General features: G+C 45.1%; 1 protein-coding gene across 1 annotated transcript in view; it reads right to left on the reverse strand.

Annotated features, from left to right (window-relative positions):
- Nucleotides 1-24,429, reverse strand: part of LOC141103397 (uncharacterized) — a 159,378-nt gene that overhangs the window by 111,931 nt on the left and 23,018 nt on the right. The window contains exons 7-9 of the mRNA XM_073592929.1: nucleotides 10,961-11,221; nucleotides 8,171-8,431; nucleotides 5,089-5,349 (exon numbers count right to left, since the gene is read on the reverse strand). Coding sequence (XP_073449030.1) covers nucleotides 5,089-5,349; nucleotides 8,171-8,431; nucleotides 10,961-11,221 — 783 coding nt within the window. The remainder of the gene's footprint in view (nucleotides 1-5,088; nucleotides 5,350-8,170; nucleotides 8,432-10,960; nucleotides 11,222-24,429) is intronic.

A 24,429-nucleotide genomic window follows, 5' to 3' on the forward strand; every position in this document is an offset into this window, starting at 1 on the left:
GCAGTGAAGCATGCTTGTAATACTCACTCTGAAACCTAAGGGGTTAATCCTCTGCATTGTGTAAAAAGGCTGTTTAATCCAGTCTTCTTTGATCCTTCCCTTCTTGCATTGTCTCCAAAACTTGTCTGGATAAGACAGAGCTACTGGAGTCAGGCTGCACATGCTCAGTTTGGTGTGTATTGCTAGAGAGTTTTTTTTTCTTGGGAGAGTGCATGTGATCAGCACAGGGCCAATCAGAATTGTCCAGACAGAGGGTCAGGGGTCCTGGATCCTGATAGGACAGCCAATGCACTGTGAAAACTCCTCCTACCAGCTTTAACCAGGAACTGGTAGAAGTCACAAGACTGCTATATACTGCTGATGAGAAGAGGTTTTTAGCAGTTTATGTTTCCTAAAATTTTTGCATTCCCATGTCCTGTGTACTGTGAGAGACCAGATATAGTGAATGCAGAGTCTTAGGTTTAGTAACACTTTAAATCTGGTTGTGTTGGCAAATATAGCCTCAGATATTGCAACAGTGGATTATTTAGAGTGGGAAGCTGGAAAATTGAGTATTACAGGTAAGAGATCAATAATAAATGGCTGACAAAACATGAATGGGATCTTTTAATGTAAAAAAAAACATTACAATTAAAGTAATGTAGGTTCATTTTTTTTTTAATTAACAACCATGTCATACTTACCTGCTCTGTGCAAGGATTTTGCACAGAGCGGCCCCGATCCTCCTTTTCTGGGCTCCCCTGGCGGCACTCTTGGCTCCTCCTCTTCATCGAGAGCCCCCACGGAGAGCCGCGTTCCATGGGGGCACCTGTGCGGGCGCACTCCCGAGTCCTGCTGCTATGTCCATTAACACAGACAGCAGGACTCGGCCCTGCTCCGGGTCCCATGTCACTGGATTTGATTGACAGCAGCGGGAGCCAATGGCTTCTGCTGCTATCAATCTATCCAATGAGGACCCGAGACAGCGTCTGGACTCGTTCTCATCGATGGAACGATCGGGTTCAGGTAAGAAAAAAGGGGGCTCTGGGAGGCAGCTGCAACACAGAAGGTTTTTCACCTTAATGCATAGAATGCATTAATGCATTAAGGTGAAAAACCACAAGACTTTACAACTTTACAACTTTACAACAAGACTTTACAACTCCTTTAACCACTTACCAGACCACAACCAAATGACAGCTGCAGCACGGTCGAATAATTCTGGGAGAATGTACAATGATGTCCTTCCAGAATCACGGTCCCGCATGCCCCCTGGGGCGCACACCGGGGAATGTCCATAACCGTTGGGTCTTCCAGACCCGGCGTGTCACGGATCGGGGTAAAGGGCCAATGACAGCGGCCTTTTACCACGTGATCACTCCGTCCAATGACAGAGCGATCACTTGTCAAGAAACTGGAGCATGTCCGGTTCAGCTCCTCCCCTCTCCTCGCACTGATCGGTACAGTGTGCGAGGAGAGGAGGGAGGCAGTGCAACAGAGCTGTAGGCTGGATCTGAAGTGAGCTGTAGGCTGGATCTGAAGTGCCCACGGTGCTGATCTGTGCCCATCTATGGCTCATCCATCCATCAAAATTCATGCTTGTCCATCCTCATTCATGCTTATCCATCCTCATTCATGCTCATCCATCCTCATCCATGGCTCATCCATCCTCATCCATCCCCAACCATGGCTCATCCATGGCTCATTCATCCCCATCCATGGCTCATTCATGCTCATCCATCCCCATCCATGGCTCATCCATGCCACATCAGTGCTCATCCGTGCCACATCCATGCCACATCAATTCTCATCCTAGCCACATCCATGTCACATCAGTGCTCATCTGTTCCACATCAGTGCTCATCCATGCCACATCCATGCCACAGCAGTGCTCATCCGTGCCACATCCATGCCACATCAGTGCTCATCCATGCCACATTCATGCCACATCAGTGCTCATCCATGCTACAACCATGCCACATCAATTCTCATCCATGCCACATCAGTGCTCATCCATGCGACATCCGTGCGACATCCATGCCACATCAGTGCTCATCCGTGCCACATCTATGCCACATCAGTGCTCATCCATGCCACATCCATGCCACATCAGTGCTTATCCATGCCACATCCATGCCACATCAGTGCTCATCCGTGCCACATCAGTGTTCATCCATGCCACATCAGTGCTCATCCATGCCACATCCGTGCCACATCAATGCTCATCCATGCCACATCAGTTCTCATCCGTGCCACATCCATACCACATAAGTGCTCATCCTCATGCCACTACAGTGCCTATCAGTGCCCTTACAGTGCCTCACAAAAGCGTAATAGGTAGTCAAATTAGATTTGAAAATTATGTCCCTAGAACACCTGATGGTCGTTTTGGGCGTTTCCATTGTCCTGGTGCTCCAGGGCCTTCAAAAGTGTTAGAGGTAGTCAAGAAATTAAATGCGTAATTTATGTCCCTAGAACACCTGACGATGCTCCCTACATGTTGGGCCTCTGTATGTGGCCAGGCTGTGTAAAAGTCTCACACATGTGGTATTGCCATACTCAGGAGGAGGAGCAGAATGTATTTTGTGGTGTCATTGCAAGTATGCATGTGCTGTGTGTGAGAAATGACTTGTTGTTATGACAATTTTGTAAAAAAAAAAAAAAAAAAAGACAAAAAAAATCTTTATTTTGCAAACAATTGTGGGAAAAAATTACAACTTCAAAAAACTCACCATGCCTCTTACTAAATACCTTGGAATGTCTATAAAAAGGGGTCATTTGGGGGGTATTTGTACCGTCCTGACATTTCAGGTCCTCAAGAAATGAGATAGGCCGTCAGGTGTAATCAATTTTCAGTGACTGGCACCATAGCTTGTGGACTCTATAACTTTCACAAAGACCAAATAATATACACTGATTTGGTTTATTTTAACCAAAGATATGTAGCAGTATAAATTTTGGCCAAAATTTATGAAGAAAAATTACTAATTTGCTACATGTTATAACAGAGACAAAGAAAAATGCAATTTTTTACAAAATTTTTGGTCTTTTTTCATTTATAGCGCAAAAAAAAAAACTCAGTGGTGATTATATACCACAAATAGAAATCCCTATTTGTGTGAAAAAAAGAACAACAATTTCATATGGGTACAGTGTTACATAACTGAGTAATTGTCATTCAAAATGTGAGAGCACTGAAAGCTGAAAATTGGTCTGGTTAGGAAGGAGGTTTAAGTGCCCAGTGGGCAAGTGGTTAAGATATCAGCCATATCCTCAAAGTGTTTATATTGAAGGGAACTCCAGCCAGGATTTTTGGGAAGATGGAAAAGAGTTAAAACTTCTATCAGGTTTTAATTGCTGTCTGTGCACCCCACTGGAGATATTTTTCTTCACTTCTTGTCCTGTAGACATGTCAGGAAGTAAGAGAAAACCTCTCCAAACTTAGGGAAAATCCCACCAGTTAGCACCTGCAGTATTGCTATGCTTCTTCAACAGACTTAAAAGTACCTACAAGGTTTCTAACTAAGCAGAGCCTTGCTTGTAAATACAAAAATCTTTGTAATATAATATTTCTTCAATACTGTACCTATATAATCATATGCATAGTAATTGGAAAACTGGTAAAAGTGTTTGACAAATAAGCCTGTGCTTTTTAATATCACTGATTTGCATACTAACATGAAGTGTAATAATGTAAGGCATGCAAAACAACAAAAGGGGAAAAGCATGGAAAAAAGGGATTACTTTAGTAGTTATTTAGTATAAATGTATATGGATGGGTGGTGCTGCGCTGATCCTTGGTGTGGAGACAGGTGAACATAAAATAATAAATGCGCTAGGTGAAAAAATGGTGAAATAACATAAAAGTGAAGGATATTGTGTATGACAAAGGTTAAAAAATTATAAATGTTCAATATCTTCAATAATGCATAGAGAATGGCATAAGTATATTAAAATAAAATATCACTTCAATCACCTAAAATAGAATCCACATAATTACAATACAAAAACGTGGTGGTGGGGCTGCCAAAGCACCAGTGACTAGCTCTGAGTTTAAGAAAGAATAAGGTGCATAATAAACGTACATCTATCATTAGACCAGCAAAGTGTATAGTGCGGACAAAAGGTGCTATGTGCAACTCAAAATTGGAGGAGTGGTAGCTTACTATTTCTATATAAGGTGCATATTGTGCATGCTGACATCAAAAAATGGAAGAAGGTAAAAAGTTTTTTAAACATGAGAAAAAAATATTATTTTGCATAAAAAGCATAAGAAGAAAGTCCTTTTAATAAAATGTGACAGCAACGTGCTAACATGCACACGTTGCAATTAAAGTGCTGGAAAACGCATCCATATGATGCACAGGAACAGTCCTTGTGTATGGTTGTGACAGCAACGTCCTGGCATGCACACGTTGCAGTTAAAGTGCTGGGGTGAATCACATCAAGTGTTTTCTTCGTGTGCTAGACCACTTTGGTGGGTAATAGCCCCTTACCTTCAGGTAATGGGGCAAAAGCATGTAACAAGAGAGCTGTTTAGGACGTCCGCCTATGGGTTCCAGCGCGTCCCTCTCTATCCTGGATCCTGGGTTGGAGTTCCCTCAGGTGTGGTGCAGGGGGGTTGTATTCATAGGGGGTAATCGGCAGAAGAGAAGCCAATAGTGTAATCCAGTTTTGATTAAAAGTAACACTCTTTATTGTAAAGTTACAGGTACTCACATAAAAATTGAGAAGCAGTGGTATCAATCCAACGAGCGGCGAGCTCGTGTGCCTCTGTTTGTGTTTGCAGCCTGTCTCGTCCCTACGCGTGACGTCACACCACGTGACTTCATCAGGGGATAGATACAGGCTAGAATCTCGTCCTTAAATAGTCTAATATGGATCACTATGGGGCGGCCATTTTCTCGGAGTCTAATTGGGTTGTATGCGGCGGCCATTTTCCGAGAGGTATTTCACCGCTAGTTTTAGTATAATTTCCCTATACTAGCAATACCAGCTTCTGTTCGGTATATACTTTGTCTAAAATTGGATTAAAACGTTTTGGCCGTGGTTACACATTAACAATATTAATAAACATGAACTAATAAAATGGGTTTTCCTGCTACATACCAGTCAAGATCTTTACAGCATTACTTAAAGGACCACGACACTGTCTGTTAGCGGCTGCCACAGTCACACTAAATTCCTGTCCACATGGCAGGTTAGGGAAGGAGCAGTTTGCCAGTATGGAGCTGCAAGTCCAGTTTCCAACATCAGAAGCCGTAAGATAGGAAATAAATGTTTCTACTTCTGACATCTGATTCCAGGAGATCTCCAAAGAGTTTGTGACACAGTCTATTTCAGAATGAACTTGTTCTGGAGCACAGGGAGCTATAGAGAAACACAATAGTCTTGTCAATGTGTTAGCAATTATAGGGGGAAATTTATTAAAACTGGAGCATTCAGAATCTGGTGTAGCAGTGCATGGTAGCCAATCAGCTTCTAACTTCAGCTTGTTCAATTAAGCTTTGACAATAAAACCTGGAAGCTGATTTTACATGCTGGCTTACAGGCAGAGCTGCACCAGATTTTGCACTATGCAGTTTTAGTAAATACCCCCCATAGTGTCTAAGGCCAAGGCTTGGACAAGCTATAACTTTACAGCTTTATAACTTCAAATCCCACCATGCGCTGCTATCTGATGGATGTCAGTACCTGTTAGAACATATCCTTTATATCCTTTAAGATTAACATAATTTTGACCTTATTTCTAAACCCTTTAAAAAGCATTAAACATAATGTTGAAGGTCAGACAATGTACTGCATTACAAAGCCAATATAAATCCCTTAAACAAGGTGAGATTTGGTTCCAAATATATATCTGAGACCAAATACATAAAATTATATAATTGTGCTTTACTGCTGATAAAAAAAACTTTAAACATTAAAAAAACTATTTTTTTACGCAATTTACATTGCGTTGTGAATTGACAGAGACCCTAGATTGTGGGAATGTCTCCCATATTTGTATTCCTACATACCAAATTATAAACACTATATAGATTATATGTTGTTAACTCCAAAACTCACTTCCTATATACACATAATAGGTGACTGTGTTCTTAATGTGATTTGCTATCTGCTTCTTCAAGAGATTGATGCAATACTGTAGGTATATAAGACAAAGAAGAATGGTATAGCCCAATGGGACCTAGGTGCTGCAATCATGTGGTTACATCGATGATCCTTGTGTGGGGGCTGTCAAGTGGGGGCGAAAAAGCATTCAAACCGTTTAGAAATCATTTAGTCACCCAATTACCATTTAAATATGACCTCCAGTTTTTAATTCTCATGCTGTTAGGGAATACACTTGTTTCCAACCCAGTATATTAATACCAAATTGTTCCCACAAGATCACAGTACATAGAAGTACTATGAGTGATATCCCATTTGTAACCTCCAGCAGGTGTCCAGTGTTACCAGTATAGAGCTAGAAGAGTGCATTTATTATGCCAACATAGGAAGGGGCCAGGAGCGCGAGTGAGGGACCCAAGAAGAGGAGGTTTGGGGCTGCTCTGTGCAATTTCCTTGCACAGAGCAGGTAAATATAGTGATCCTTTTTTTTTTTCCTTTATGTTTCCTATATAATCACTTTAATATACGAGGTGTGACCATTTAATTACCGGAATGGCTGCAGCGTAGCACTATGGTGGTGAGTAGCACAGCCATTCGCACTCAAGAGCATTCGGACATGTTCTAACTTGCATTCACCTGGGTCGCAGACCAGTTGACTCGGTCTTGATGTAGTTGTAAAAGAAATAACATGTGTGTGCGTTGTGCTGTTGGCAGAAAAATGAGTGACAGGAATCTGGAGCAGCGGGTTAACATCAAATTTTGCGTAAAAAGTGGCAAAAGTGCGAGTGAAATTTTAGCTCTGTCACAACAGGCTTATGGTGAACATTCCATAAAGAAATCAAGTGTTTTTGAACAGCATAGGCGGTTTAGGGAGGGGCGGGAGGATGTCCACAATGACACAAGAAGTGGGCAGCCAGGAACACAAAGGACGGATGCAAACAGGGACAGAGTGTGAACCCTCGTACACTCAGATTGAAAATTGAGTGTGCATATGACGACAGAAGAATTGAACATGAACAGGGAAATAGTGTGGCAGATTCTAACGGAGGATTCAGGAATTACAAAGATTTCTGCAAAGATGGTGCCTCGAATCTTGTCAGATCCCATTCTGGGAATTAAATTGTCACACGTCATATGTATATTATAGCTACTGAAATGCAGTCATACAGCATAGTGAGGCAGTTGATAACAATTATATTTCCTAATTTAGACATGCACACTATAAGGTAAAAACAAATGCCAGAAAAACACTGGAGGAAAAATGCTGATAATAGCATTTTTGTGCCAGCTTCTAGTAGCATTTTAGTAGCTTTTAGGAGCAGTTAGGAGCATTAGGCATCTTGTTCACTGCAGCTTTTTTTACTGCGCTAAAATACAGCCTATTAATTGTAATGTGCCTATGCACACAGGCACATAAACAAGCGGCGTGCATTCTTCAGTAAAAATAAAAATAGAAAAACTAGCTTTTTTGTTTTTGCACATTTGCGCGCGGAAATGGGCAAACGCATATACGCGAAAATGCACATAAATTTGCGCAAATACATTCAAAAATAAAACGTCTGAAAAAGTAGATGCTCAAACAGGTGTATCATGTGCAAGAGGCCTTAGCATTTTATTGGCGTTTTTGCAGTACATGAAGAAAAAAAAAAGAAAAAGCTCAAAAAAAGTTGTTAGTAGCATTTTAGTAGCAGCTAGGAGCAGTTAGGAGCAAGCATTCAGCATATTTTTCTGCTGGAAAAATGCTCCAAGAAACTCTACAAAAACTATTTATTTTCTGCTCCTAGAAGCTGAAGCTCAAAAATGCTAATAGCCTTAAGTAGTGTGCATGGACACATAGCATAACACGATTTAGCTTCTAGGAGCAGAAAAAAAAGCTAATAACAGCTTCTAGGAGCTTAAAAAAAAACACTAGTGTGCATGGAGCCTAAATTTGGTGTTTGCTATATCAGGGTTTTATTGCATCTAATGTGAATTTAACAGAAATTATAAATATTGGTTGTATGTTATGTGTCCTCAGTACTTTTCAACATCACTGTAATGAAAATGATAAAAGGTAATACTTACAACCATAACATACCTGTGATAACCTGTATATCATTGCTACTTTGTCCTTGACACTGATCATTGAAAGCTGTAATAGTGACATTGTAAGTATGGCCACAGGGGAGATTAGTGATGGCACAGGAGGTAGATGTAGTGTTACATGTGTGCACCTCTGCATCTGTTGTAACCACCAGTGCTGTATAATTTTCAGATCCAAGAGCACTGCTCCAATTAAAGATTACATTGTTCAGTTGACAGTCAATGTATGCAAAGAGGTTTTGGGGAACACAGGGCTCTAGAAGATGACAAAAAAAAGATTTTCACTGGGTATAATAGTATAATAGTTGTAACAATGATAACATGTATCTGTACAGTAAGGTACACCCTACTGACAACCCCTACAAAACCACACCCTCATTTGTAGCAGCCACACCCACAAAATCATGCCCTCATTAGTTCAGATGTTATGATTAGGTAACATACAAAGTTAAGAGGTCAGGATTAAGTAACACAGAGTTCAGGGGTCATGATTATGGTTCATACAGAGTTCAGGGGCCAGGATTAAGTAAGGCACAAAGTTCAGGGGTCAGAATTAAGTAACATACAGAGTTCAGGGATGAGGATTATTAAGTAACATGCAAAGTTCAGGGGTCAGGAGAAAGTAACATGCAGAGTTCAGTGGTCAGGATTAAGTAATGCACCAAATTCAGGGGTCAGAAATAAGTAACTCACAGAGTTCAGGGGTCAGGGTTAAGTAAGGCACAGAGTTCAGGCATTAGGATTAGGTACCATACAGAGTTACAGGTAAGGGGTCAGGATTAAAGTTATTGTAAACCTTCCTGTTTTATTTTTTTAAAATAACAAACATGTCATACTTACCTCCACTGTGCAGCTCGTTTTGCACCAAGTGGCCCCGATCATCCTCTTCTGGGGTTCATCGGTGGCTCTCGTGGCTCCTCTCCGCATCAGATAACCCCCTAGGAAAAGTGCTCTCCCGGGTGTTACCGTGCGGGCGCACTCCCGAATCCAGCATATGCGTCCATAGACACGAATGCCAGACTCAGCCCCGGCGCCCGCATCATTGGATTTGATTGACAGCAGCGGGAGCCAATGGCTGCACTGCTATCAATCTATTCAATGAAGAGCCTGGACCCCGTGCAGAGAGGGATAGCGTGTTTCCGCCGAGGGAATTACGTGGCTCAGGTAAGTAAAACGGGGGGCTGGGGGGCCGGTCACTGCCAGAAGTATTTTTTCACCTTAATGCATAGGATGCATTAAGGTGAAAAAACACGAGGGTTTACAACCCCTTTAAGTAATACACAAAGTTCAGGGGTCAGGAGTAAGTAACACACAAAGTTCAGGGGTCAGTAGTAAGTAACACGCAAATTTCAGGGGCCAGTAGTAAGTAACACACAAAGTTCAGGGGCCAGGGTTAAGGAACGCACAAAGATCAGGGGTCAAAAGTAAGTAACACACAGAGTTTAGGGTCAGGAATAAGTAATGCATAGAGGTCAGGAGTCAGGATTAAGTAACACACAGAGTCCAGGGGTCAGAAGTAAGTAATGCATAGAGTTCAGGGGTCAGGATTAAGTATCAGAAAAAATTAAGGGGTCAGGCATAGGTAACGCACAGAGCTCAGGAGTCAGGGCTAAGTAACACATAGAGTTCAAGGGTAGACTTAATCCTGACTCCTGTACTTTGTAAATATCTAATCCTGACCCCTGAATTCTGTGTATTACTTAATCATTAAGTAACAGGTATCAGGATTAAGTAACACACCTGTTCAGAGGTTCAGGAGTAACAGTTCAGGAATCAGCCCAGCCAGCTGCAGTTATTCACAGTTTGGCGCATAGTCCTTGTGCAATACTTACACATGATTAAGCATGCATACACTTAACATAAATTTAAGATTTAGATCTATTTTAGTAATTGAATAGTCATTGTACATTTAATCTAATTTAATAAATATTAGATATTAAATTGTATCGGGCAAGGGATAGGCACACAGGTCTTGAAACATGTCCTTATCACCACCTTATTACTGCAGTAAGAGTGAATGGTGGGTAAACCAAGATACAGGGCACTCATGTGCATATGAACATTGGAAAATATTCACTGTCACATCAAAGAATGTTTGTTGGTATCTCCACGGCCCTGGTAAGCTAAAAACTGATTGTCTAATATGGGCATTTAAACTTTTAGCAGAGCACATTGCTCACATTTTTTTTACAGAAAAAAGGCTTTGCATGTAAAAGGTCAAATTGCCCTCATCGTAATGTCTACAATTTACTGGTTGCATCATAAATATCGAAGAAACTTTCACTTCAATGTCAGGTAGGTGGGTGATTCAGATTATGTATAAAGGTTTTGTTAATAAAATAATTTTGTGCCCATGTTCTGGAACGTATCCTATGTGCAGCATGGTGGGTTTATGATGGAAGGGGAGTATGGAAAGCACGAGAAGGGAATCAGATCTCCTATTTTGAGCAATTTAATTGGCGTATAATATTTGATTGGTATTTCTGATTTCAGTTTATCTAAAAAAAAAAAGATCACCTTGGACAAAAAGAATTCTGAGTTCCATTGTTTCCAGTATAGGCAATTAAAGACATTAGCAATTTACCCCCAATGTATTAGGTATGGATTATTTATCAGATCAAAAACACTGCTAAGTAATACCTTGATATAAGTTTTTGTTAACTTTTACAAGGATCAGCTTATGTAGCACACTGTTAAATTACTTTAAAACTACTAACACAGCCATACTGAATAAATCTGAGAGTGGCTTTAGCTATATTACAAAAATGCTAGAAGATAAACTTACCTGTCTGAATCACTTTTGATGAGACAGCTCTGCTATGGCAGATCACACCAAAGGATTCCACAGTTACAGTATAGATTTGTCCACACTGCAAGGAACTCACTGTACACGTGGTGTCTGTATTACTGCAGTTACTGCTCTCTCCATCTTGTGTGGTGGCAATAGCTGTATATCTTATTCCTCCAGATACTGCCCCCCAGGAAATGACGGCATCTTCTGAACCACACTGATACTGTGATTCTATGTCTGTTGCAACACAGGGCACTGAAAAAAAATATCAATAGTCAAATCCATCATGCAATATATTCATTTTGGGTCAGAACATGAAATGTTACAAAAACATTTTTAAACATCTCTAAGGTAAAAAATGACAATAAAGATATGTTTTCCCTCTTATGAGTGGCAGTTGAGTTGATTGTATTGGTTATTATCACGCAAGTACAGTATCTCACAAAAAAGAGTACACCCCTCACATTTTTGTAAATATTTTATTAATATCTTTTCATCTGACAACACTGAAGAAATGACACTTTGCTACAATATAAAGTAGTGAGTGTACAGCTTGTATAACAGTGTAAATTTGCTGTCCCCTCAAAATAACTCAACACACAGCCATTAATGTCTAAACCGCTGGCAACAAAAGTGAGTACACCCCTAAGTGAAAATGTCCAAAGTGGGCCCAAATAGCCATTTTCCCTCCCCCATGTCATGTGACTTGTCAGTGTTACAAGGTCTCAGGTGTGAATGGGGAGCAGGTGTGTTAAATTTGGTGTCATTGCTCTCACTCTCTCATACTGGTAACTGGAAGTTCTCTCTAAGTATCTGAAAAAAAAGAATTGTTGCTCTACATAAAGATGGCCTGGGCTATAAGAAGATTTCCAAGACCCTGAAACTGAGCTGCAGCATGGTGTCCAAGACCATACAGTGGTTTAACAGGACAGGTTCCACTCAGAACAGGCCTCACCATGTTCGACCAAAGAGGTTGAGTGCACGTGCTCAGCCTCATATCCAGAGGTTGTCTTTGAGAAATAGACATATGAGTGCTGCCAGCATTGTTGTAGAGGTTGAATGGGTGGGGGATCAGCCTGTCAGTGCTCAGACCATACACCGCACACTGCATCAAATTGGTCTGCATGGCTGTCGTCCCAGAAGGAATCTTCTAAAGATGTTGCACAAGAAAGCCCGCAAACAGTTTGCTGAAGACAAGCAGACTAAGGACATGGATTACTGTAATCATGTCCTGTGGTCTGATGAGACCAAGATAAACTTATTTGGTTCAGATGGCGTCAAGCATGTGTGGTGGTAACCAGGTGAGGAGTACAAAGACAAGTGTGTCTTGCCTACAGTGAAGCATGGTGGTGGGAGTGTCATGGTCTGGGGCTGCATGAGTAATGCCTGCACTGGGGAGCTACAGTTCATTGAGGGAACCATGAATGCCAACATGTACTGTGACATACTAAAGCAGAGCATGATCCCCTCCCTTCGGAGACTGGGCCGCAGGGCAGTATTCCAACATGATAACGACCCCAAACACACCTCCAAAACGACCACTGCCTTGCTAGAAGCTGAGGGTAAAGGTGATGGACTGGCCAAGCATGTCTTCAGACCTAAACCCTATTGAGCATCTGTGGGGCAACCTCAAACAGAAGGTGGAGGAGCGCAAGGTCTCTAACATCCACCAGCCCTGTGATGTCATCATGGAGGAGTGGAAAAGGACTTGTGAAGCTCTGGTGACCTCCATGCCCAAGAGGGTTAAGGCAGTGCTGGAAAATAATGGTGGCCACACAAAATATTGACACTTAGGGCCCAATTTGGACATTTTCACTCACTTTTGTTTCCAACGGTTTAGACAATAATGGCTGTGTGTTGAGTTATTTTGAGGGATTAGCAAATTTACACTGTTATGCAAGCTGTACACTCACTATTTTACATTGTAGCAAAGTGTTATTTCTTCAGTGTGGTCACATGAAAAGATATAATAAAATATTTACAAAAATGTAAGGGGTGTACTCACTTTGTGAGATACTGTAGATTGTTGCATCAAATAAACCAGTAAAATAGCTGCGTAACATAAAGGTAAGTAAAATATCCTATATACAGTATCTCAAGCATTCAAGCATTTAGCACAGGCATGTCCAAAGTCCGGCCCGCAGGCCAATTGCAGCCCGTGTTCCGGTTTAATATGGCTCCACTGGTATTTTGGATATATATATATCTTTTGTGGCCCCCAACGAATCCCCAAATGTTGTGCTGTGCTTTAGTATTGGTTGGGGGGGCCACAAAAGATACATACCATATTTATCGGCCAGTTCTGACAGCCTCAGAGTGGACAGGGAGGGGCGGGACAAATGGCATACAGGAGAATTTCCTGTTTACTCGGCTGCAATAGGAATAGGAAGTCCCGTCTCCTGGGCTGGCATTGGACAACTGTTCTGTCTATCATAGGAGGCGGGACTTTGTATTAAAGAGGCTGCCGAGTAAACGGGAGATTCTCCTGTATGTAATCTGTTGGCGCTCATCCCGCCCCCCTCCCTGTTCCCTCCAAGGCTGCAGATGGGCATGGATCAGGCTACACTGATGGCAATGATGAGGCTGCATTCATGTCAATGGTGAGGCTGCATTCAGAGGCTGCATTCATGGCAATGGTGAGCTGCATTCATGGCAATGGTGTGGGTGCATTCAGAGGCTGCATTCATGGCAATGGTGAGGCTGCATTCATGTCAATGGCTTTCCTCCTGGCCTCCAGTTCTATCAGTGCCTTTTTCCATCTCCTAGGCGCTCTGCTGGCATCTCCCTGATCGCTTTTCCCTCGTGATCTATGGGATGTATGCCCTCTGGAATCCACTGCATCTCTCTATCCTGCTATTCCCATGGGACGCTCCTTCCTGCACTCCCACTGTGTTGCAGATTCCCTGTAAATCGCGCATATGCGGTGAGTTACGTTGCGAGCGCTACCCCCCCTCTGGCCGGGTCAGGGGATGCGGAAGCATTCGCATTGCTCACTTGACCGGGATATGCATTTAGGCTCATTTGTGAGCTTGGTTGGGTAGCATTATCTCTCTCCCCATGTATGATCCTGCGGTCTGGCTTGTGTGTTATCACACAAATTAGGTATGTTTTTATGCTTATATTGGGGCTCTCTCTTTTTTCTCCTGCATTGTGAAATTGAAACTAGGGATGAGCTAGCAGTTCGAGTCGAATGTAAGTTCGAGTCGAACATAGGGTGTTTGTTTGTTCTAAAACTAAGCAAACATATGAGGCATTTGCGGGAAATTCGATCGCCACAGAACGCGAGATCGAAGTGCATTGCTGTATGATGATTGGCCAAAGCGTGCACCTGACCTGCATGCTTTGGCCAATCACAGCGCGCTCTGCTGAGAGAGCCATAATTGGCCAAAGGCAGGGTGCCTTTGGCCAATCATGGCTCAGGGGGACTAAGTCCATGCCCCACACTATATAAGGTTGCTTACATAGCGGCCGTGTGTAGTGTTGTTGGCGTGGACAGAGAGATAGCTTGAATTAGATTAAGCAGGCAGGTTATTCAGTTAGAGGCAGTGTATTTGATTTATACACTGAGCAAAAGTATAAATGCAACACTTTTGTGTTTGCCCCTATTTATCATGAGCTGAACTCAAAGATCTACGACTTTTTCTACGTACACAAAAGGCCTATTTCTCTAAAATATTGTTCACAAATCTGTCTAAATCTGTGTTAGTGAGCACTTCTCCTTTTCCAAGATAATCCATCCACCTCACAGGTGTGGCATATCAAGATGCTGATTAGACAGCATGACTATTGCACAGGTGTGCCTTAGGGTCTGTTCATACTAGGACAACTTGGGATCCGACTTGTAAGCCCTCAAGTCGCCCCAAGTCGCTTTACTGTGAGCTTTACATTACTGTGAATGAGAGCATCTTAATTGACACTACTGAAGTCGCTCCGACTTCAGAGCGTATTACCTGTACTACTTGGATCCGACTTGTAGGCGACCTGTACCCTCCAAGTCGGATCTCCATCTACATTGAAGCGACTTTACAGGGAAAAAATTTAGTTTGCCCAGGCAAACCCCTCCCAGAGAACTGATTATCCTGTGATTGGCCACAGCCAAAGTCGCCTGTCCTGGAGGCGACTTGAAGTCGCGTTGTAATTTGCTTAAAGTCGCGCTGAAGTCGCGTTGAAGCTGCGTTGAAGTCACCTTGCAAAGTCGCGCTGAAATCGTGTTGCCCCTGTGTGAATCGAGCCTGAGGCTGACCACAATAAAATGGCACTCTAAAATGTGAGACTTTATATTCAGTGTTTACTCTATATTCATCAGCGCAGGCAGTGTATTAAAAAAAAAAAAATATATATATATATATACGTATATATATATATTTATTAGAGGTGCGCATCTTCACTGGTCTCAAGATTCGATTACGATTATCTGGTCAATGATTCGATTCCGCAAAGCATCACGATGTATCACAATTACTGACGAGCCCCCACTTCTGCTTGGCCGCCTAGGCGGCCCTTCCTCGCTGCAATCTTCTGGGACACATCACAGGTCCCAGAAGATTGCCCGGCTATGCAGGACAGCGCAGTGAGACATGCGCACCCGGCTGTGAAGCTGCAAGCTGTCACAGCTGGATGCCCACAGTAGTATTGCCAGCGCAGTGGACAGGCGGGGGAGAGAAGGGAGGGTTTGGGTGGCCACGTTGCTGGATTGTGGGACAGGTGAGTGTCTTTTTATTAAAAGTCAGAAGATACACTTTTTTTGCTGACTTTTAATAAACAAAAATTGACTGGAACTCCGCTTTCAATTAAAAATAACCTGACTCCCTTAAAAAGTGCACTAATCCGGTGCATTAAAGGGTACAGGCATTCACACACACTGCTGCTGGGAGGTCAGGAGGGATTAGAATCCACAGCTGACAAACAGCCCTGTGAAGTTCCCTGTACTGTCTCTGTGCTGACAGTTCCCTGGCTTCCCTGTTTGCACCTTCCAGCACACTAGGAGTTAACACAGTGGAATGTACAAACAGGGAAGCCAGGGAACTGTCAGCATGGAGCGTGTACGAGGTGTAAGTAGAGTACAAATACATTTGTACTCTACTTACTGTTGTTAAAATAACTGTGTTTTAATAAATCCCAAGTTACAATCAATGAAGTGCCCCGCTGTATGTGCTTTAAAAAATATGGAGCTTCATACCTCATTTCTCAGTGTGTGGGTACCTGCCGCTCATGTGACTACCTGGGCCGCTTCTCTCCTCTCACGTCTCACGTCTCCTGACGTCAGCGGAGAATTCTCAGTCCCGCCCGCTGACTGTAGCTACCAGATCAAAAGAGAGGCGGGCGGGGCTGAGATTTTCCCGCTGACGTCAGGAGAGACGTGAGACATGAGAGGAGAGAGGCGGGCCGGGCAATCACAAGCGGCGTGTACACTGTACACACACTGAGAAATGAGGTATGAAGCTCCACATTTTTTAAAAAGCACATACAGTGGGGCACTTTTTTGATTGTAACACGTGATTTATTAAAACACAGTTATTTTAACAATACACTCGAATCGCTCTCCCGGGAGGGGCGGGGCAAGTCGGGGTGACGTCACCCGGCAATCGATTGTTCGTATGCATCGATGCCGCATTGGAAACACCCGAATCGTGATGCATCGATGCAGCGATTAATTTCAGCACCCTTAATTTTATATATATATATATATATATATATATATATATATATACAGTCTGCATCCAGTGTAGCCTATATCTACAGTGCATTCGGTGGTGTACTGTTTCTAATACACTTCAGGTGGTGTATTAATATATATATATATATACAGTCTAGTATATGTATATATATACTCTGCATTCAGTGTAGCCTATATCTACAGTGCATTTGTGGTGTACTGTTTCTAATGCACTTCAGGCGGTGTACACAGTATATAATACAGTGTAGTGTGGTGCTGCAAAACAAAAAATTCATCATGTCCGGAAGGCCACTAGGGAGAGGCAGCCCCTCACAGGCCACTAAAAGAGGGAAGCAGCCTCTGTGTCAACAGTGGTGGTCATGGACATGGTGCATCCTCTGCAGGTGGCCGTGGGGCACGATTGTCCTTTTTTTCTGCTGCTGGCCATGTTATTGAGCCACAACATGCAGAAGAGTTGGAGTGGATAGCGAAGCTGTCCTCATCCTCTGTCACCCAGGCTCAGAGTAGTTTGCCTTCCAACGCAGCTGCCAAAGCAGCCTAATCCACCGGCTCCTTGTCCACAGTCACTCCTTTCGTAGCCCCACCATCATGCACGGAGGAGTCCCTAGAATTATTCGACCACGGTGTTGGTTATATGCTGCTGGAGGATGCGCAGCGATTTGAAGGCTCTGATGTTGGTGCACAGGTTGAGGTAGGGAGTAACGTGAGCCCAGAGAGAGGGGGTGCCACAGAAGGAAACTGGCAGTCATGTTCCCCCAGCTGCAGCGTACTGCCAAGTTTGCTCCAGTGATGAGGAGGGAAGGGATGATGAGGTCACTGACTGTACTTGGGTGCCTGAGAGAAGAGAAGAGAGGAGGAAAGTGAGGAGGAGGAGGCAAGACTCCAACGAGGCAGGATGTGGCACCCTATTGCATCACACCGCAGAGCTCCGCAGGTGCAGGACGCTGCCGACTCCTCGCTGACTTTTAAAAGTTCCTTGGTGTGGACCTTTTTTGACACGTGTGCAGCAGATCACACGATTTCTGTTTGCAACCTATGTCTGAAGCGGATCAAGCATGGCCAGAACAGCAGCCGCTTGGGCACCACATGCTTGACCAGACATATGACGACCTGCCATGCAGTCCATTGGCAACAACACTTGAAAGACCCACATCATAGAAAAAGGAGGACTTTTCCTTGCTCCTCAACTGGGATCTCCAACCCTACTATACCTCCAGTCCTCTCAAAGACCTGCACTGAGAGGAATGAAGGTATAGCAATAGGTGTTACAAGTACTTGCAGCCAAACTGCTAGCAGTACACCACCAATTGATTTTAGCAGGCAAATTTCCCTACCCCAGTTGCTGAACCGTAAAAAGAAATTCGGTCCAAGTCATCCACATGCTCAGCGTCTAAATGCTAGCTTGGCCAAATTGCTATATTTTTTATATTTTTGATATAATATTTTTGATATAATATTTCACAGCAGGGACTGTTCCTGCGCCCAACAAGAGTAACTATGAGGGGTTACAGTGTTCTGGCACCACCAAAACCAAAGGCCCAATTTTTCTGCTTCTGTTTAACAGGGTCATGTAATTAAAATTTTTGATATAATATTTCACAACAGGGCCCGTTCCACCACCCAACAAGAGTAACTGTGGGGGGTTACAGTGTTTTGGCACCACCACAAGGCCCAATTTTTCTGCCCCTGTTTAACAGGGGCATGTAATTGCAATTTTTGATATAATATTTCACAGCAGGGCCCTTTCCTGCACCCAACAAGAGTAACTGTGAGGGGTTACAGTGTTCTGGCACCACCAACACCTAAGGCCCAATTTTTCTGCAGAGTATAGGGCAGGCCGTATAGTATATATACTGCTGTTCAGAGTATGTAGTGCCTGGGGGCCTGGAGGACCCCCACGCCATTTCTTCTTTTAATTTTGGTGCGGGGTTCCCCTTAATATCCATACCAGAACTGAAGGGCCTGATATGGATTTTGGGGCGGGCATCCACATCATTTTTTTTTGTATTTTTGGCACGGGGTTCCCCTTAATATTCAAACCAGACCCAAAGGGCCTGGTAATGGACTGGGGGGGTGGAACCCACACTGTTTTTTTCAATGATTTTTATTTATATTGCTGGGCTCCAACAATACATTACAGCCACAAGCAGTTTTAAATGACATTTTTTCATTTTAGAAATTTCATTTAGCTGTGGTACTGTTATAAACATGGGAAAGATGCGCTACTACAAGCAGACTAAGAAGACCCCCCAAGCACGATATTTAAAGGAATGTTTCATTTTTATTGTTTCACTTTAAGCATTATTAACCACTTGCCAACCGCCCCATAGCCAAATGACGGCTGCCGGGCGGTTGGATAACTCTGGGATCACGTCATATGACGTGATTCCAGAAAACTGCTCCCGCGCGCCCCCTGGGGCGCGCACACAGGAACATCCGTGACCGCCGGGTCCTCATCACGGATCACGGTAAACGGCCGCTGATCGCGGCCGTTTACCATGTGATCGCTCCGTCAAATGACGGAGCGATCACATGTAAACAAACCGGCGTCATGTCATGATGCCAGTTCCTCCCTCCCCTCTCTGTACCGATCGGTACAGAGGGGGAGAGATCGGATGGGAGCCGCGCTGTGAGCTGGATGTGTAGTGCCCACAGCGCAGCTCAGTGACATGTACAGTCACATCCATCCCTCCATGCTCTGCAATGACCCTATGCAATACTCTGCAATGACCCTGTGCAATACTCTGCAATATTCTGCAATGACCCTGTGCAACACTCTGCAATGACCCTGTGCAACACTCTGCAATGACCCTGTGCAACACTCTGCAATGACCCTGTGCAACACTCTGCAATGACCCTGTGCAACACTCTGCAATGACCCTGTGCAATACTCTGCAATGACCCTGTGCAATACTCTGCAATGACCCTGTGCAATGCCCCACAATACTCTGCAATGCCCCGCAATACTCTGCAATGCCCTGCAATGTCATGACGCCGGTTCCTCCCTCCCCTCTCTGTACCGATCGGTACAGAGGGGGAGAGATCGGATGGGAGCCGCGCTGGATGTGTAGTGCCCACAGCGCAGCTCAGTGACATGTACAGTCACATCCATCCCTCCATGCTCTGCAATGACCCTGTGCAATACTCTGCAATGACCCTGTGCAATACTCTGCAATATTCTGCAATGACCCTGTGCAACACTCTGCAATGACCCTGTGCAACACTCTGTAATGACCCTGTGCAACACTCTGTAATGACCCTGTGCAACACTCTGCAATGACCCTGTGCAACACTCTGCAATGACCCTGTGCAACACTCTGCAATGGCCCTGTGCAATATTCTGCAATGACCCTGTGCAATACTCTGCAATGACCCTGTGCAATGCCCCACTATACTCTGCAATGCCCCGCAATACTCTGCAATTCCCTGCAATGTCATGACGCCGGTTCCTCCCTCCCCTCTCTGTACTGATCGGTACAGAGGGGGAGAGATCGGATGGGAGCCGCGCTGTGGGCTGGATGTGTAGTGCCCACAGCGCAGCTCAGTGACATGTACAGTCACATCCATCCCTCCATGCTCTGCAATGACCCTGTGCAATACTCTGCAATGACCCTGTGCAATACTCTGCAATGACCCTGTGCAATACTCTGCAATATTCTGCAATGACCCTGTGCAACACTCTGCAATGACCCTGTGCAACACTCTGCAATGACCCTGTGCAACACTCTGCAATGACCCTGTGCAACACTCTGCAATGACCCTGTGCAACACTCTGCAATGACCCTGTGCAACACTCTGCAATGGCCCTGTGCAACACTCTGCAATGGCCCTGTGCAACACTCTGCAATGACCCTGTGCAACACTCTGCAATGACCCTGTGCAATACTCTGCAATGACCCTGTGCAATACTCTGCAATGACCCTGTGCAATACTCTGCAATGACCCTGTGCAATACTCTGCAATGACCCTGTGCAATGCCCCGCAATACTCTGCAATGCCCTTGTAATGTCATGACGCCGGTTCCACCCTCCCCTCTCTGTACCGATCGGTACAGAGGGGGAGAGATCGGATGGGAGCCGTGCTGTGGGCTGGATGTGTAGTGCCCACAGCGCAGCTCAGTGACATGTACAGTCACATCCATCCCTCCATGCTCTGCAATGACCCTGTGCAATACTCTGCAATGACCCTGTGCAATACTCTGCAATGACCCTGTGCAACACTCTGTAATGACCCTGTGCAACACTCTGCAATGACCCTGTGCAACACTCTGCAATGACCCTGTGCAACACTCTGTAATGACCCTGTGCAACACTCTGCAATGACCCTGTGCAACACTCTGCAATGACCCTGTGCAATACTCTGCAATGACCCTGTGCAACACTCTGCAATGACCCTGTGCAATACTCTGCAATGACCCTGTGCAATACTCTGCAATGACCCTGTGCAATGCCCCACAATACTCTGCAATGCCCCGCAATACTCTGCAATGCCCTGCAATGTCATGACGCCGGTTCCTCCCTCCCCTCTCTGTACCGATCGGTACAGAGGGGGAGAGATCGGATGGGAGCCGCGCTGTGGGCTGGATGTGTAGTGCCCACAGCGCAGCTCAGTGACATGTACAGTCACATCCATCCCTCCATGCTCTGCAATGACCCTGTGCAATACTCTGCAATGACCCTGTGCAATACTCTGCAATATTCTGCAATGACCCTGTGCAACACTCTGCAATGACCCTGTGCAACACTCTGTAATGACCCTGTGCAACACTCTGCAATGACCCTGTGCAACACTCTGCAATGACCCTGTGCAACACTCTGCAATGACCCTGTGCAACACTCTGCAATGACCCTGTGCAACACTCTGCAATGACCCTGTGCAATACTCTGCAATGACCCTGTGCAATACTCTGCAATGACCCTGTGCAATGCCCCACAATACTCTGCAATGCCCCGCAATACTCTGCAATGCCCTGCAATGTCATGACGCCGGTTCCTCCCTCCCCTCTCTGTACCGATCGGTACAGAGGGGGAGAGATCGGATGGGAGCCGCGCTGTGGGCTGGATGTGTAGTGCCCACAGCGCAGCTCAGTGACATGTACAGTCACATCCATCCCTCCATGCTCTGCAATGACCCTGTGCAATACTCTGCAATGACCCTGTGCAATACTCTGCAATGACCCTGTGCAATACTCTGCAATATTCTGCAATGACCCTGTGCAACACTCTGCAATGACCCTGTGCAACACTCTGCAATGACCCTGTGCAACACTCTGCAATGACCCTGTGCAACACTCTGTAATGACCCTGTGCAACACTCTGCAATGACCCTGTGCAACACTCTGTAATGACCCTGTGCAACACTCTGCAATGACCCTGTGCAACACTCTGTAAGGACCTGTGCAACACTCTGCAATGACCCTGTGCAATACTCTGCAATGACCCTGTGCAATACTCTGCAATGACCCTGTGCAATACTCTGCAATGACCCTGTGCAATGCCCCGCAATACTCTGCAATGCCCTGTAATGTCATGACGCCGGTTCCTCCCTCCCCTCTCTGTACCGATCGGTACAGAGGGGGAGAGATCGGATGGGAGCCGTGCTGTGGGCTGGATGTGTAGTGCCCACAGCGCAGCTCAGTGACATTTACAGTCACATCCATCCCTCCATGCTCTGCAATGACCCTGTGCAATACTCTGCAATGACCCTGTGCAATACTCTGCAATATTCTGCAATGACCCTGTGCAACACTCTGCAATGACCCTGTGCAACACTCTGTAATGACCCTGTGCAACACTCTGTAATGACCCTGTGCAACACTCTGCAATGACCCTGTGCAACACTCTGCAATGACCCTGTGCAATACTCTGCAATGACCCTGTGCAATACTCTGCAATGACCCTGTGCAACACTCTGTAATGACCCTGTGCAACACTCTGCAATGACCCTGTGCAATACTCTGCAATGACCCTGTGCAATACTCTGCAATGACCCTGTGCAACACTCTGCAATGACCCTGTGCAACACTCTGTAATGACCCTGTGCAACACTCTGTAATGACCCTGTGCAACACTCTGCAATGACCCTGTGCACTACTCTGCAATGACCCTGTGCAATACTCTGCAATGACCCTGTGCAATGCCCCACAATACTCTGCAATGCCCCGCAATACTCTGCAATGCCCTGCAATGTCATGACACCGGTTCCTCCCTCCCCTCTCTGTACCGATCGGTACAGAGGGGGAGAGATCGGATGGGAGCCACGCTGTGGGCTGGATGTGTAGTGCCCACAGCGCAGCTCAGTGACATGTACAGTCACATCCATCCCTCCATGCTCTGCAATGACCCTGTGCAATACTCTGCAATGACCCTGTGCAATACTCTGCAATATTCTGCAATGACCCTGTGCAACACTCTGCAATGACCCTGTGCAACACTCTGTAATGACCCTGTGCAACACTCTGTAATGACCCTGTGCAACACTCTGCAATGACCCTGTGCACTACTCTGCAATGACCCTGTGCAATACTCTGCAATGACCCTGTGCAATGCCCCACAATACTCTGCAATGCCCCGCAATACTCTGCAATGCCCTGCAATGTCATGACACCGGTTCCTCCCTCCCCTCTCTGTACCGATCGGTACAGAGGGGGAGAGATCGGATGGGAGCCACGCTGTGGGCTGGATGTGTAGTGCCCACAGCGCAGCTCAGTGACATGTACAGTCACATCCATCCCTCCATGCTCTGCAATGACCCTGTGCAATACTCTGCAATGACCCTGTGCAATACTCTGCAATATTCTGCAATGACCCTGTGCAACACTCTGCAATGACCCTGTGCAACACTCTGCAATGACCCTGTGCAATACTCTGCAATGACCCTGTGCAATACTCTGCAATGACCCTGTGCAATGCCCCGCAATACTCTGCAATGCCCCGCAATACTCTGCAATGCCCCGCAATAGTCTGCAATGCTCTGCAATAGTCTGCAATGCTCTGCAATGCCCTGCAATACTCTGCAATACCCCACAATACCCCGCAATACTCTGCAATACCCCGCAATACTCTGCAATACCCCGCAACACCCCGCAATACTCTGCAATAGCCCGCAATACTCTGCAATACCCCGCAATACCCCGCAATACCCCGCAATACTCTGCAAAACCCTGCAATACTCTGCAATACTCCGCCATACTCCGCCATACTCGGTGATACCCAGCCATACTTTGCCATGCTCAGCCATACTCGGCTATACTCAGCCATACTCAGCTGTACTCGGCCTCTGTATGTGGCCAGGCTGTGGAAGTCTCACACATGTGGTATCGCCGTAGTCAGGAGGAGTAGGAGAATCTATTTTGGGGTGTCATTTTTGGTATGTACATGCTATGTGTTAGAAATATTGTATAAATGGACAACTTTGTGTTAAAAAAAAATGTGTTTTAACCACTTCCCGCCCGCCGGCCATCATACGACGTCCTTGACTTTTGGGATATCTGAATGATGCCTGCAGCTATAGGCATCATTCAGATATCATCTTTTTCAGCCGGCAATTCCCTACACCATAGGAATGATCATAGCGGCTGTTCCACTGCTTGATCATTCTTACGGGAGGCGAGAGGGGACGCCCCCCTCCCCTCTCGCCGCCCTCAGGTACTTCTACCGACTCACCGCTACGATCGAAGCCAGGATCATTTTTTTTTTTTATTATTTCAGGCTTCCCAGCCTAGAGGTGAGATGTGGGGTCTTATTGACCCCATATCTCACTGTAAAGAGGACCTGTCATGCCATAT

Source organism: Aquarana catesbeiana, linkage group LG07, assembly GCF_042186555.1.
Source record: "Aquarana catesbeiana isolate 2022-GZ linkage group LG07, ASM4218655v1, whole genome shotgun sequence".
NCBI classification, from domain to species: Eukaryota; Metazoa; Chordata; class Amphibia; order Anura; family Ranidae; genus Aquarana; species Aquarana catesbeiana.